The sequence below is a fragment of the Helianthus annuus genome, chromosome 10, assembly GCF_002127325.2.
Source record: "Helianthus annuus cultivar XRQ/B chromosome 10, HanXRQr2.0-SUNRISE, whole genome shotgun sequence".
NCBI lineage: Eukaryota > Viridiplantae > Streptophyta > Magnoliopsida > Asterales > Asteraceae > Helianthus > Helianthus annuus.
This window is the reverse complement of record NC_035442.2, coordinates 106,111,149-106,127,345: the sequence shown is the minus strand read 5'-3', so window position 1 is coordinate 106,127,345 and position 16,197 is coordinate 106,111,149. Positions and strand designations below refer to the sequence as shown.

General features: G+C 36.6%; 1 protein-coding gene across 1 annotated transcript; it reads right to left on the bottom strand.

Moving 5' to 3' along the window:
* Positions 1-660: 660 nt before the first annotated feature.
* On the bottom strand, positions 661-15,469 carry LOC110885451. The gene is made up of 7 exons (XM_022133139.2): positions 14,526-15,469; positions 11,897-12,901; positions 10,716-11,564; positions 10,142-10,222; positions 3,589-4,590; positions 2,329-3,228; positions 661-927 (listed from the first exon to the last, which is right to left on the bottom strand). Exons 1-7 carry the CDS (start codon positions 15,453-15,455, stop codon positions 907-909), a joined length of 4,788 nt encoding a protein of 1,595 aa, XP_021988831.1. The 5' UTR covers positions 15,456-15,469; the 3' UTR covers positions 661-906.
* Positions 15,470-16,197: the final 728 nt, after the last annotated feature.

Sequence of the window (16,197 nt, the reverse complement as noted above, 5' to 3'; positions counted from 1 at the left end):
TTTACAAAACAATTTTTAAGTATTAGAAGTTAACTTATTAGATTTAGTTAGCCTAATTAAGGGGTAAGGGCTAAGGGCACATTTTATTGAACTCGGACATAGCAATTGAATACTCATGGCCCAGCCCTGCATATTGATAACTCTAAAGTAGTAACAAAAAAAAAAAAAAAAAAAAAAAAAAAACTAAATTGGTAATAGGTAAAATTGAGGATTTAGTGATATTATAGTTATAAAACGGTTTGAACTCAACTTTTTTTGCTCCATGCTATATTCTCTAAAAAACAGGTTTAAATTGAACTTTTATCATTAAGTATATCAGCAAAGACCTAAATTGATAGTCTAAATAGCAGGATTGAGAAATCCCTACAATGTCTGTAAAGTACACTTAACACGGTTGAACACTGGATGTTAAAAAGTGAAAAGGATTTTTAATAATGTAAACACGAATTCTTGAGAGAAAAACAACATTAGGGCCTGAAAATACACAAAACAAACACATCAAACCCAAATCTAGAAAGACCCATCTGGCCTATGAAAACAGCCACTACTACAGCAACAGAAAAGCCCATCAAAACACCTATGCATATAGTTTCCCTTTGTCTCCTTTTTTAAAAGAAAGCACTTTCTTTCATAATATCCGGCCCATGACTACCATAAACCTTGACAAAGTAACTCATTGATAACTTGCTTCAGAAGCAAATACAACAGTAGTTTTTATATTTATTATAACAAGATTAAAAGTCACCAAAAACTGAATATTAAAAGCAATACATATAAGAGGAATTCTGATTTGCAAATTCGTACATTGGCTAAAACTTAAGGCCACATATAATAAGGTCTTCAAATTCACACCCATTTTAAACTCATCCATCCATAAGCTGTATTTTCTTGGACCTGATTGGCTTTCTATCTTGCACCTTGTTGAATCTGCATGTACATGATTACTTACTTTTTAGCCACATCCCTCAATTGCTATATTATTACTAGAAGAAAATAGCAATAATATTATTAATTACTGCATATCATGTAAATTCCAATTTTTTGAGTATAAGAAGCAAAGCACAAAACAAACATTAAATGAGTATACATGGAATAGTAGAAAGACAAGTATAGCATTTAGAAAATGAGTTAAAATTAAATTTGATAACTCCATTCTAATTAATTTTGACTTTCAATCTTTGTAGTCTTAAATTTCTTACTCCTATCTATAAATCAAACAATTTAAACATAAAACTTAGAAGCTAAGTTAAAAACCAAAACTATACTTGGGCTAAGATTTTTGCTTAGAAATACATGAAATGGAGGCATTAATACATGAAATGAATGTGTAAATACATGAATGGTGGTATAAATACATAAAATAGAGGTATGAAACATGAAATATATGAAACTGAGACATAAAAGCTAGAAATATATGAAAATATGAATGGTTCAGTCGGTTTCGTTTAGTTAATGTGGGTTAACCAAGGGTAAAAAACCAATAACTGATTTTCAATTTTCGGTTAATTGGGTTTTTGGTTCATTTTTTTTTATTTCGGGTCCTTTCGGTTAATCATGTGACATGCCAGTTTGTTAAAAAAATAAGAAAAATTATACCAATTTTACACTCAAATTAAAGATAATAAAATGCTGGTTTTATGGTGTATTTAAAAAAACTTAATGTATTAAAAAGTTATGTGTGTTTGAAAATCATGGGGTTAGTTGGTTTAAAATAAGAGCCTCCTGTGAATTTCCTTATGGACCCTATGGAATGGAGATCTACTCTATGACCAGCGGATCTGCTCGTCTTTGGTTGGGCTAGGGGACAAGCAGCAAGAAAGGCAGAATCAAAGAAAGTTGATAAGCACGCTAAAGCTTGTGCACAGAACCAACATTTTTTGTCCCTTTTTCCTATGACACATATGGCTCCCTAGCGCTAGAAGCTATTCAATTCCTGACCAGTGTCCAACAGGTCATCCACAATAATTGTTCAGCCTTAGGAGGACACGGTTTTGTCTTTGGTTGATTAGGGTTTGCAATTCAGAAAGGGTGCCAACACAACTTGTTGCCCGTCTATCTACCTTCTATTTTGATGTAACTTGGAAAGTATGAATGAAATTTGACTTTAAAATAAAAAAAAACAAAAAAAAAACAACAATTAAGTAAAGTTCAAGGGTGAAGGTGTATATGTTGTTTAAAAAGACAAATGTTCCCCCAAAAAAATAAACACATGCATTAAGTGTTGTACCTTGAGCAATAATACTTTTACTACTAAGAATTTAAGTTGCCAATTAGGTTGTGCATTATAACATAACAGAGTGTACAGGCATATAGATATTAATTACTTACTTGAAGTTCCAGTGCCTTTTTAAGTTGCTTTACAACTTCTTTTGTCATCGGTCGTTTTTCTCTGTCATGATGTAGGCATTGGTATGCAATCTCTTGAAATGTAGCCAATGATTCCGACACCACCTCTTCTCTTATTTGCTCGAACACCATCTCATCACACTTTGTTTGTTCAAATTTTTTTCTAATGAAATCCGGTAGATAATGACCCTCATGTTTGTGGATTGCAAATGTTGATCTCCCACACAAAATCTCAAATAAAACCACACCAAATGAATATATATCAGATTCTATGGTTAGAAATCCTGTTTTTCTGTAAAGCGGGTCCAAGTATCCTAGTGTGCCACATGCATGATCGATGACATAGTCTGTTTCCTGATTCAATGGACTTATTAGTGAAAGCCCAAAATCAGCAAGTTTTGCTTTCCAATCATGGTTTAGTAGAATGTTAGCTGTTTTGATGTCCCTATGTATCACCTTTGCTCTTTTTCCACCTCCTCCGTGAAGGAAATCCAGTGCGCTTGCAACATCAATACATATATTAAGTCGTTTTATCCATGTAAGGGAAGCATCATTCAAATACCTATCAAGACTTCCCTTGGGTGCATGCTCATAAACAATTATTTTTTCATCATCTTCATCACAATAACCTATAAGACCAATGAGGTTATCGTGCTTATATTCCCAAAGAATTTGGAGCTCACTCAAGAATTGTTGTTCCCCTTGACCAAACCTGACATCCAATCGCTTTGCAACAATGATTTTAAATCTGTCACCATCATGAAAGTTTCCTTTAAAGACTTTCCCAAATCCTCCTCCGCCAATACAATTGTCATCATGGAAGTTTTGTGTGGCATGTTTTATGTCTACAAGTGATATTTTGGGGATTTCATTGTTGTTTTCCTGTCAACCATGAGATAGATAATGTCATAATAATAACTGTTAAAATATAAATTGATGACTAAAATGGTATTGAATTAAATGTATACAAAGTGGTGTATGCTAATAGAAAACAAAAACTTGTAAAAATGGTGATGGAAATTGGTAATGAAATACTAGTAGTTATAAATGCTAAATTTGGTAATATAAAGTTCCATAATATTATTATAAACTGTAAAATGACGATCAAATTTCTATAACAATATAATTTGAAACTATAAAATGGCAATTAAATGAAAGTAACTTGGTGGTATCAGTGGTTTAAAAAAATTAATAAGCATTTTACAGTTGTCTTAAAATTATATTTCTAAGACATTGACTTACTTGTAAAAATAGTGCTTTCTCCAGTTGCTGCACGACAAATTTCATTGTTGGACGTTGATCTTGAGTTTCTGTCACACACTGATATGCGATATTAATAAATGTTTCTATAGAATCCTTGTTGGCACCTCTGTTTAGAGTAAAACCGTTTTCACTAGTTTCTTCCTTTATCAAAGGATCAATGATGTCGTGTAGTGTTCCTGCGCAAAAGCATCGTCTTGCAACAGAGGCTAGCCCTCTCTCCTTCTTGTAAATCTGGTCAGAGGCTCTCTTCCCACATAGAATTTCGAACATAACAACCCCAAAACTATAAATATCCGATTGCTTTTTTAACTTACCTGTCCTATCATATTCTGGATCTATGTAGGATGGTTTGCCAAGAGCCACGTTGAGATAGAGAGCTTCGTCTACTTGATTTAGAGGCAGGAATAAAGAGTACCAAAAGTCAACCATCTTTGCCTCCCAATTATCACCCAACCCAATGTTGTAGCAATTTATATCACGATTGATTATCGTCTTTTGGTCTTCCATCTCAGTATGAAGGTAATTCAAAGCACGAGCAACATCAATGCACACTTTTAAACGTTTTTCCCATGTCAAAATACGCATTTTGTCGACATTACCCAAAGACTCACCAAGAAATCCGTTAGAAACATTTTCAATGACAAGAATCATCTCAGATTCTTCAACACAATATCCAAGTAGAGTAACTATGTTCGGATGCTTAATACGGGTGAGCATTTCAAGTTGTGTAAAAAACCGTTCTTCTCTATGCTCGGCGTGTCTAGAGATGCGTTTTATAAATACATGGTTATCTCTCTTGTGGTGTTCGCATTTATTCTTCCCATCTACAGATGAAGGATTTTCCTTGTCAAATTGGTCTAGCTCTGCTCTGTAAATAGTATAGAGACGTTGCCAATTTATATATCTGTATGTATCTGAAAAATTATCTGTTGCTAATTGAATATCACTGAGACAAATCTTCAAGTGTTCCAACTTGTTTCCCTGCAAATTTGTGCCAATGGAGAAAAAAGGATCTATATAACTTAAATTTGCTAGAAAAATGAGAATGAAACTTAACATGATTTTAGAAGAAAATTGTTTCATAAATCAGTTGTTGATCCTTTTAGAAAAACTAAAGATGACAATTGAATCTATCGCCTGATTAGTTAGTACAACAATTATATAAGGTGATATTCCGGAGATGCGCTCATAGCATGATTGACCTTGTAAACTTCATATCAAGTAATTGCAACACGTCTCCATGTCACTGCAATCTGACTCCGACTCCACCGCAGTAGACCACAATAGGACCCATCACATGACAGTGAGAGTTTTAACATGACTACAGACCTTTCAATTGACATGCACGACTGTGAAAAATTTTCATATGTTGTTACAAACTCAACTAAGACTGTCACCATTGGTTAGGGTTAAGAAATCGATTTTGGTTTTTTTAGTTTCGTGTTGTTCAAACTGATAAAATATATTAAAATTAATAAAAGAATTCAAAAAGTTAATTAAACATATTAAAAAATTATCCTAATATAATTAAACATTGATAAATTAGAAGTACAAATGACAAATACTGTTGGATTAATTGGTTTTAGTTCCTAGCCTTGTCCCTCTCTATTAGACATGTTTCAACTTCATCATCAACATGTGTTCCATAACCCTCAATTGACAGGATTATCGTTGTTGAGATCGAATGGAATATGCACCCGTGAGAAGCAGAAGTGGCGTATTCGCAGTAGGTGTCTTTGTTCTTTTGGGTGCATGTGTACCGTATACACTGGTTGGCCATAATCTACCACATCAACCATTTTTAGTTCATTTCGGCACTAGAGTGATTACATATACTTCCACTCACTTCCAAATGGCTTCGTCCTTTTGATTGTTCTTCGTTTTTGGATCCTCAGATACATGCATATACACGCTTTCACAAGTAGCACCTCATCTGCTATCTTATACTTTTATCTCTTCACGGGTTCCTTTTTTGATAACGTAGTAGCTTGGCCCCTCTTTATTTTTCTAGGAGTTTTGAGCAGCGGGGATCGAGATTCATCAACACTTAGCATCTTGGTTGTATCGGGGATGTATATATCAGTGATCGAGAATGCTTGAAATTGTGATTGTTGAAATTGAGTGATTGCAGGATTTTGAGAATCGGAAAACCCATAATTTTAGAATTAGAATTGTGAGAAGTTAAGATTTGAAATGGTTGGTTCAAGTATCCTTGTATTGGTGGACACCCATTTTTGGAAACGACATTTTTTTAGTTCAGGTTGGCAACATTTAATAATTGTGTAAAGGATTTTTTTTTAAGGGTGACTTTCTATGTACAGGACCTAGTAGTCACCGGGTTCTTGTCAAAGACAATCCCCCGTCAGCCCCGCCTGCGGACGGGATATTCTATCGGGCCCCAGCCGCTGCGCAAACTGACCTTCACCCGGAAACCATACTGCCCCCACACGAGAACCTTGCTGGGGTAACAACTGGGTAAAACCGGGTTGACCTCCGGATCAAACCATGCCTCGGTAGGAAACGATCCATCATTGGGACGTCCCGCACCTTTTGCTACAGCCGGGAGTCGAACCGGCGTCTCCAAGGAGAACACCAGCCCAACTAACCAACTAAGCTAGGGTGGGGGATTTGTGTAAAGGATTGTTAGTTTGCATCCATTGTTTGGACTATTGGAATATAGCCGCTAAAAACCCCTTTTAATAATGGGACAACATCATATTATTTGACATTAAAACAAGAATCGAAAGGTGATTAATTAAAACAGAGACGATTACAGACTAATGACAGGTAGACAGGCAACAAGCTGTGCTACTACCCTCTTCGGAATAGCAAACCCTACCCTACTAAACACAAAATTCGGCCCCTTAACATGTGCGATGTTACTGTCTACCACTTACTGAACTCGCTTGAGGAACCGCACCACGTCAGGGGCGAGAGTGCCAAAGTGTTAGCTCCTCCACCGTTGCCCTTGTGTAGGTCATTTCCACCTCAACGACGGGTTAAGGACAAGCGGATGGATGGGGGATAGTTTAACATGAGCCACAGAGCTGGCTAAGGATAGTCTCGTCGGTGTTTATTTTCGATGTGATGCGATGAGCCCATTGATCACCCGTTCGTCTAGTCCTCTGGATCTTCTTTGTTTTCTTGCGCACGTTCTTCAAGAGGTGCTCCAATTTGCCACTCTTCAGAGCTTTCTCGATTTCCATGCGCAGGTGAATGCAATCATCTGTCAAGTGCCCAGTATCTTTGTGGAACTCACAGAACAAACTAGGGTCTTGGCCTTTCTTGCTGTGCATTGGTGGTGGATCTTTGAGATCCAACTTCTCCGTGTTAAGAACCTCTAGGGGTGTCTTAGTGACTGGGGAGGAGAATTTTTAGGAAGCTCTCACCCTTCTTCTCCTCTCTTGGGGTTGTACATCGGCTCTCATGTCCACATACCAGCGAACAAAATGGGTATGTTGAACAACGCCACATAAATGTTGTTGAAACTAGGCTCACCCTCCTTGCACAATCCAATGTCCCACAACGTTTTTGGCTTGCATTCGACACGGCTATGTATCTAATTAACCAAATGCCTTCTCGAGCCAACTCCAGAGTTTCTCCTTTTGAACAACTTTTCCATCACCCACCAGACTTCTTTTTCCTTCGGGTTTTTGGTTACCGATGTTACCCTCATCTTCGTGCATACAATAAACACAATATGGACTTTCGATCCATGCCTTGTGTTTTTCTCGGGTATAGCACCTCCCATCACGGCTACCGGTGCTTGGACATCCAATCCAATCGTCTACACATTGCCCGACATGTCCAATTTCTTGAAGAAGGCTTTCCATTTAAACCACCACCTATCTCCATACCCACACCATCCTCCCCTCCCTACTTCTCATCCTACCCTACTCATCCTCATCTTCATCCCCATACTATTCCATCCGGTGATAATACATCTCCGGCCCAACCGACTACACCATCTAACACCACTAATCAGGCTGACAATCCAGCCTCGGCCCAATCAGCCGCACCACATAACCCCATGACTCAGACTGACCAAACAGCCTCGGAACAACCGAACTCAGCCCATATGGACAGCCCTCCACCTCAGCCCAACTCGGGCTCGGCCCAGACCAGTCCACAACCCCACTCACACCCAGCCTCAGCCCACACCACACCAGATCATCCTCACCCACCTAACACAACCAACTCTCTACCTACACCACCACCACCTCGTACTCGTCCTTCGCACCTTCGTCCTAATCCTAAACCTGTTGACCGGTACAGTCCTTCTTCGTTTCACACTACTACAATTTCCAAACCATCTTCCTTCACCATTGCTAACAAAGACCCTCACTGGCGTGCTGTCATGGCTGAGGAATATTCGGCTTTAATGAGAAATGGTACATGGTCTTTGGTCCCGCGTGCTCCAAACACCAACTGTAGGTGGGTATACAAAATTAAGAAAGATCAACATGGGGTGGTTACGCGTTACAAAGCGCATTTGGTTGCTAAAGGTTTTAATCAACAAGCAGGTGTTGACTATCATGACACGTTTAGTCCGGTGGTCAAAGCAACTACCATACGAGTTGTTTTATCTCTTGCTGTCACCAAAGGTTGGCCTCTTCGTCAACTAGATGTTCAGAATGCGTTTCTACACGGTGATCTTAAAGAAACTGTTTACTTACAGCAACCACTTGGTTTTGTGGATCCGGCTAAACCAGATCATGTGTGTCTTCTACACAAATCCCTTTATGGTCTCAAACAAGTCCCACGCGCTTGGTTTCACAGGTTATCCACAACATTAATTGGCCTCGGTTTCAAGGGATTGAAGACTGGTCCATCCTTGTTTATTTTATTTGCTCGTGGCACTTTATTATACATGCTTGTCTATGTTGACGATATTATTATTACAGGGAACAATCCTAAGGCGATTAACTATGTTGTTCACAGTCTTAGCAACACCTTTGATGTTCAAGATATGGGCTCCCTATCATATTTTCTAGGAATTGAGATTGTTCCCAAAGGGGCTGACATTATTCTATCTCAAAAGAAGTATATTTTGGATATTATTGCTCGTGCAGGTCTCTCTAAATCCAAACCAGTCTCCTCTCCTATTCCAAGTACTGCACATCTCTCTCTTGGTGATAGCTCTCCTTTTGACAATCATGTTCGATATCGTCAGATTGTAGGGGCTCTTTAGTATGTTACACTTTCTCGGCCCGACATTTCATATGCAGTCAACAAAGTGTGTCAATTTATGCATTCTCCCACTATTAATCACTGGTCGGCGGTTAAAGGAATTCTAAGGTATTTACAGGGTACTTCTGGTTATGGTCTATTGATTCAATGAAACTCGAGATCTCTTCTGCATGCCTATACAAACGCTTCGTTTAATTTACTGTTTACATGCCTTCTCCGATGCAGATTGGGCTGGCTGCCCAGATGACCGCCGATCCACTGGGGGTTTGCTATATATCTTGGTTCAAACTTAGTATCGTGGTCTGCTCGTAAACAACGCACTGTATCTCGGTCATCTACAGAATCCGAGTACAAGGCCCTTACAGATACGGTTGCTGAGCTCACTTGGCTTGAAACACTATTACGGGAATTGTGTGTCTCCATGTCTTCGGTTCCTACACTATGGTGCGACAACTTAGGAGCCACATACATGTCAGCGAATCCGGTGTTTCATGCGCGAACAAAGCATGTGGAAGTTGATTTTCATTTCGTTCGAGACAAGGTTGCGCAAGGAAGACTTTGTGTTCAGTTTATAAAGACAGATGATCAGATCGCCGATGTGTTCACTAAGCCACTACCTTCGCAACGGTTTGTTTGGCTTCGGTCCAAGCTACAGGTCGCTTCTCGGCCTTAGCTTGCGAGGGAATATTAGACAATATTTTACAATAGGCTTATCTAGAGGGTTATATGTGTAACTATCTTGTCTATATATACTTGATGTAATTATCATTGTTAATCACAATATACACACAAATCATTACCAAGATTATCTCATATGGGCATTACACAACAAGTGTACGCACCTCAATCTTTGTGCCAATTTGATCGAGCATATTTGAAACTCCGCTCATGTCAATTCCGATGATAATTAATTTTCGTTTTTTTAGTTATTTAGTTTTATAGAAAAAAATTAATTATGTTTTTTTCGCTTTAAATTATATACTTTTTAATATTAACGAAGGGGATAGTGAAGAGGATGATAATCACACCCATGAATAGAGAGGATGAAGATGGTGAAAGAGAATGTTGACATGATGCTAAGATAGAGGATAGTGAGACCCTCTACCATTGAAGTACACACCATTACACCTCTTTTGGACAATTTTGGGTAATATAAAAAAAGTGTGCCTTCGTCTCAAAGACAACACATTTTTTTCAACCAAGTATCCAACCAAACCCAATAACATATAGTTTTGTAGAACCTCCGTCCTAAACATATTTATAACAAAATTGCCTTTTAAACCGATAAGCTAAAATAATACGAGAGAACGGAGGATAAAATGAGAAAAAATGGAGGACTTACAGGAATTTCACGTATCAACAACTGAAGTTTCGTAAGTGTATTTGAAACTTGGTCCGTACTTGTGCCTTGTACTCTCTCCTCCTTTTAAGAAAGAGAAGAATTTTATTAATAAAACTGTGAACTAATAATAAACTATAAATTACTCGTAGGGGAACCCTTTCACATCATTCTATATGTATCTTTCGTTTTTTTATTATTAGAAAATAAAAAAATATAATATAGTTAATTACTAATAGAATTTACATATCACAAGTCAACTGAGTAAAAGTAGCCAATACAAAAATAAACTTTTCAATGAGTATAAATGAGAAATCTTATTTTCAATTCCAATTTGTAATCGTATTAATTTCTTCTTCCTATACATAAACCACACAGTTAAAACTTTAAACATAAAAAGCTAAAATGTTATGGATCCATTCTTGTTTTGACATCTTCGAGCTCCTGTTTCTTTTAGAAGCAATGATATACAAAGTTAGCTATTAGTTTTGGGAGATTATTAATGAGAATGCTTCTTTGCCTTTCAAAAAAAAAAAAAAAAAAACGGTACTTTTCTAGTAAAAGTATGATAACTTACTTGGAATTCCAATGCCTTCTTAAGTTGCATTAATACTTCTTTTGCTGTTGGTCGTTTTTCTCTTTCTTGATGTAAGCATTGGTCGACAATTGTGTCAAACGTAGTAACCGATTCAAGCACAATTCGTTTATCACTCCTAATATAATCTGGGATATGGTAACCCTCGTATTTGTTAATCTCAAGCGTTGATCGCCCACAAAAAATCTCACGCAAAACCATACCAAACGCATAAATATCAGATTCTTCGGTTAAGAAACTTGATTTGCTGTACAGTGGGTCTATGTTTTGTGGTGTGCCACACACATAATCAGCTGTTTTCTGATATAATGGACTTATTAAAGAGAGCCCAAAACCAGCAAGTTTTGCTTCCCAATCATCATTCAATAGAATGTTAGCAGCTTTGATGTCCCCATGTATCACCTTTCCATCTCTTCCAGCTCTTCCATGAAGGAAATCCAACGCACTTGCAATACCAATGCATACATTAAGCCTTTTGATCCATGTAAACGAAGCATCATTCAAATACCTATCAAGACTTCTTCTTGACAGATACTCATAAACAATGACTTTTTCTTCCTTTTCATCACAATACCCTACAAGACGGATGACGTTATTGTGCTTATACTCCCAAAGAATTTGGAGCTCATTCAAAAATTGTTGTTCCCCTTGACCAAGCCCTGTATCGAATCGCTTTACAACAATGGTGCGAAATCCACCACCTTCTGGAACTTTTCCTATATAAACTTTCCCTAAGGATCCCCTTTCGCCTATGCAATTATCATCATGGAAATTTTCTGTGGCTAGTTTTACATCTTCTAGTGACATTCTCAGGTTTTCCTTGTTGTTTTCCTGTGAACGATGAGAGACCAAATTAATTACATACATTGATAACATATTAACAATATTAAATTTGAAAATTATAATACTCATAATCAAGTACTTTTGCAGATTTAACATGCGCATCAACTAAAACATCCACTCAAATGTTGTTAAGAGTGTTCCATTATTCACATCATTTACGTATATTTGGAACACTATTTGGTAGTGAAAAGGGTTTTTTTTTTTTTAATTACCGATTTGAGGTAATTAATCTAATATCATCAAGCACATCGGTTAGCTCTATATATTAAAAATATTAAAATACAAAAATGGATAATTACGTCTTTAAAACATTCACTTACTTGAAAAAATAATGCTTTCTCAAGTTCATTGAGAACGACGTTCATCGGTGGGCGTTGTTCTTGTGCTTCTGCAACACACTTGTATGCAATTTTACAAAATGTCTCAAGCGAGTCATTGTTGGGTCCTCTATCTTGAAAGGAACTATGTTCGTCACTTTTGCCCTTTATTATAGGATCTATCATATCCTTTAGTGTTCCCATGCAAAAGTTTCTTCTCGCCATAGGAGCCATCCCTTGGTCACTCTCCTTAAGATAAATTGGGTCATTGGCTCTCCTTCCACATAGAAGTTCAAACAATACTACTCCAAAACTATAAACATCGGACTCTGTTTTTAACTTATGATTCATCATATATTCTGGATCCACATGGTACTCTTTGTAAATGATGTAATATGCATACAAAGCTTTGTCTTCTTGGTCTGGAGGCTGGAATACCGCTTGCGAAAAGGTGTCAATCTTTGCCCGCAAATTCTCATCCAAGCAAATGATGTTGCTATCTATTAGCCTGTGTATTATCACTTTTTTGTCTTTCATTTCAGAGTGAAGGTAAGCCAATGCGCGTGCAACATCAATGCTGATTTTCAAACGTTTTTCCCAAGTCAAAATACGCATGTCTTCGATATTTCCCAAACAATCGAAAAGTTTTCTATTAGAACTAGCCTCAGTGACAAGGATCATCTCAGAGCCTTCAACACAAAATCCTACTAGTGTGACTACGTTATCATGGTTAATACTTGAAAGTATCTCAAGTTCGGTGAAAAACAGCTCTTCTGCTTGCTCCCGATCTTTATGAATGAGGCGTCTAATAACTACATTGTCGTATCTCTTGAACAGTTCCCCTTTGCTCTTTCCTTCTATAGAGGAAAGTTTTTCTTCAATATCATATTCGGGTTTTGCTTCCCATAAAGCATAATAATTGGTATGATACATTAATGTCTCTGAAAAATTATGAGTGATTGATTTTATATCATCTAGTGGAATCTTCAAGTGTTTCAACTTCTTTTCCTACAAACATGTGACAAGAGGGAAAAGAGTTACAAATTTTATACGTAGTTGTTAGAAATATGAATGAATTCTTTTGATTAAGTAGTTTGTAATCCTTTTCAAAAATAATAACAACATTAGAAGCTATTGCCCATGAGGCTTGTTATCTCGATAAATATATTTTGCTCCAAAGTTTCATGATATATGATTCCTTAGTTTCCTATCCTAAATGTTTTATTTTCTGGTCCCATGAGGCTTGTTTTCTGGATAAATATTTTTTTTTAGTTTCCTATCGTATATAAAAAGCTAAATGTATTTTGTTATAGAAATGTATAAAAACATTGATATGTATATTTAAAAAATTTACAAAATTTGATAAATTTAATTTTAATTAACGAAATGTCGAAATATAAATAAAACGAAAACGAAAACGAAAATAAAATTACACTGTTGAGAAACAAGAAGAAAGAGAATATGAGAAGCTCATTTAATTCATTCACTTGTCTTAGCTATCACATTTTTTTTGAATGGCAACGTTTGCTCCACAGTTCACCAATATTCTAAATTTTGAACCTAGGACCTCTCCCTAAAGAGGCATACGCCTCTACCAAGTGGGCCACCCCACATTGGCCTTACGCATCACATACATTACTCTACAAATGATATAGACACAACATTAGAAGGTGTTCGTGTGTATGGCAATGTATACAGACAAGGGTAATCACGTAACATGTTAAGTTTTTGTAAATTCAAAAAAAAAAAAACTCAAGCCATCTCATACTCAATTACTCAAACTAAAGAGAATAAAATGTTCAATGATACAATTTTATTAACAAATATCAACGTATGAAAATTTTATGGATGTTTAAAATTCGTGGAAAAAGTTGGTTCTAAAGTCAACAATATGTTTTAAAAGTTGTAATTATTTAAACTATTAAAATTTTGTAAAATTATATTTTTTTCTCTTCATATGTAACGAAATCGAAAAAACGTCAAAATTTTACAAAATTTACACTACCGCCGGAGCGTTGGCTACCCCTTATTACATGGTAGGTCTGCCCCTGGATGATGACAACGATGATTGTGATTTTCTATAATAATAATAATAATAATAATAATAATAATAATAATAATAAGAAGAAGAAGAAGAAGAAGAAGAAGAAGAAGAATAAAAAAATAATAATAATTAAATTTTAAGCTCGGGGACGCAAAGGAAAACAGGTTAAAAATCATAGGGACGCAAACGAATAGGATACTATAAGGGTAATATAGTCATTTAGAAAACAGAATTTAACCGAATAAACAAAATAATAAGCTTTTTAATCGGGTCACAAACCAAATGAACCAAATAAATCCGTTGAATTCATTTCAGTTGGAATCATTTCTAATTTGGATTGATTCAGTTTTCGGTTAGGACCAAAAACAAGGTCAAAACCGGAATAAACTATTATTTGAATCGATGAACACTCCAAATGATAAATTTAATACTATAACTAAATATTAATTTGTTAAAAATTAACATATATTATATGGTAATTTTTGTTATTTTTCTTCTTAAAGTAAACAAAATTAAAACAATGGAAAATTATGTAACAGATGTAAGAGTGGAAAAAAAAAACAACAATATAACAAAAAAAGGACTTACAAATTTTTCACGTCGCAGCTGAAACTCCAATGCTTTTTCAAGTTCATGCATAATATCAACCATACGCGGGCGGTGTCCTCGCTCTTGTTTTACGCATGAATATGCAATTTCTGAGTATTTTTTGAGTGATCCCGGGGACATGTGATTTCTTAGATCCGGATAGATTATGTCCTGCAACGTTTCCTTTTCATAATGATTCCTAGCCAGTGGAGCTAGAAACCTGTTAGTCTCCTTTGGAACAAAAGCTTTCCTCCCGCACAATATTTCGAATAAAACGACACCGAATGAGTAGATGTCTGATTTCTGGGTCACGCCTTTGGTCTTTTCAATTTCGGGATCCATATACCCTCTTGTGCCAATAGGTTCAGAAAGGACGACCTGGTCCATTCGATTAAGCGATTGCTTGATAGAAACTTTGAAACCAGATAACTTGGCTTCCAAGTTCTCGTCTAATAAAATTGTGGAGCTGTTGACGTTAAGATGTATAACACCATAACCACGTCCCTCGTCATAGTGGAGGTAACTCAACGCATGAGCCACTCCTACACATATCTTCAATCTTTGCGTCCATGTGAGGTTCGGGCTGTTTAGATGCTCCTGGAGACTTCCTTTGGCCGCGTGCGTGGTTACGATGATCTTCTCATGTTTCTCATCAGAAAATCCGATGATAGAGACAAGATTGGTATGCTTGAGATCAGAAAGCACTGAAATTTCCGTCCAGAACTCGAGGTCTCGTTCTCGTTGCTTACGATTTAACCTCAGTGCAACAATCTTGATCAACTTCCCGGACCGCTGGAGCTGTCCTTTGTATGCTATTCCAAGTCCACCGCGTCCGATGATGTTATCATCATGAAAGTTGTTGGTGGCGTTTAGTACATCTTCAAGTGGGATTTGTAAGTGAGAAAACTTGGTGATTGTAGTTGATGCCATTATCAAGTAGAAAAGAGTGAAGAAACAATGGGATACAAATGAATGAGAAGCTGGTAAGATCTAATAAGATGTATGAGCAATCACGCCTATATAAATTAAAATAATTATTATAATATTACGTGTGGATTAGAAGATGAGGGTATATATTAATTATTGGTATACAAACAATTTCCGGCCAAATTTAAAATGATCAAATTGTTGGTGTGAGTAATTGGGTCACCTCGGGGGATATAAAGAAGAAGCAAAGTCAGGCCTTGGAATGTAAAATGTTGAAAAAATCACGTGATCCTTGTCATAATTGGTAACGTGCACTTCACATGTTTTCAGCTCCAAATGCAAGACATCCTATGCTATATATTTTCCTTAAAAAACTGCAACACGCTGCAACATCTCCATGTGTCGTGCTCTTCCGGACCGTCTTCCCACTAAGATGGCCCTGATGAGACGAAACATTATGGTCGATAACCATTTATGTGTGTGGTGCGAGAGCAACGATGAAACGTTCGAGCATATATTCTCAGTCGGACCCAGGAATTTTTCTATGGGGGTGCGAAACATTTTTAAAAATTTTTGGCCCCTAGGTATATGAGTAAAAAAATCGGTTCGTATCGGGTCGGGTCGGGTCATGTAAAACAAACGAATATCAAAGTAAATTTATATAATAATCAAAAACATGTAAACTTTGTTACAAACATAATTAAAACGTCGACGCCCTACGGGTTTTCATTTTTTGAAATCTATC

Coding starts and splice junctions, on each gene's coding strand:
- LOC110885451 (XM_022133139.2), bottom strand. CDS start 15,455: ATGGCATCAACTACAATCACCAAGTTTTCTCACTTACAAATCCCACTT. Junction 10,223..10,715: donor AGAAGGCATTGGAATTCCAA/GTAAGTTATCAT, acceptor CTTTCTTAAAAG/GAGGAGAGAGTACAAGGCAC. Junction 928..2,328: donor AAAAGGCACTGGAACTTCAA/GTAAGTAATTAA, acceptor ATGTACATGCAG/ATTCAACAAGGTGCAAGATA.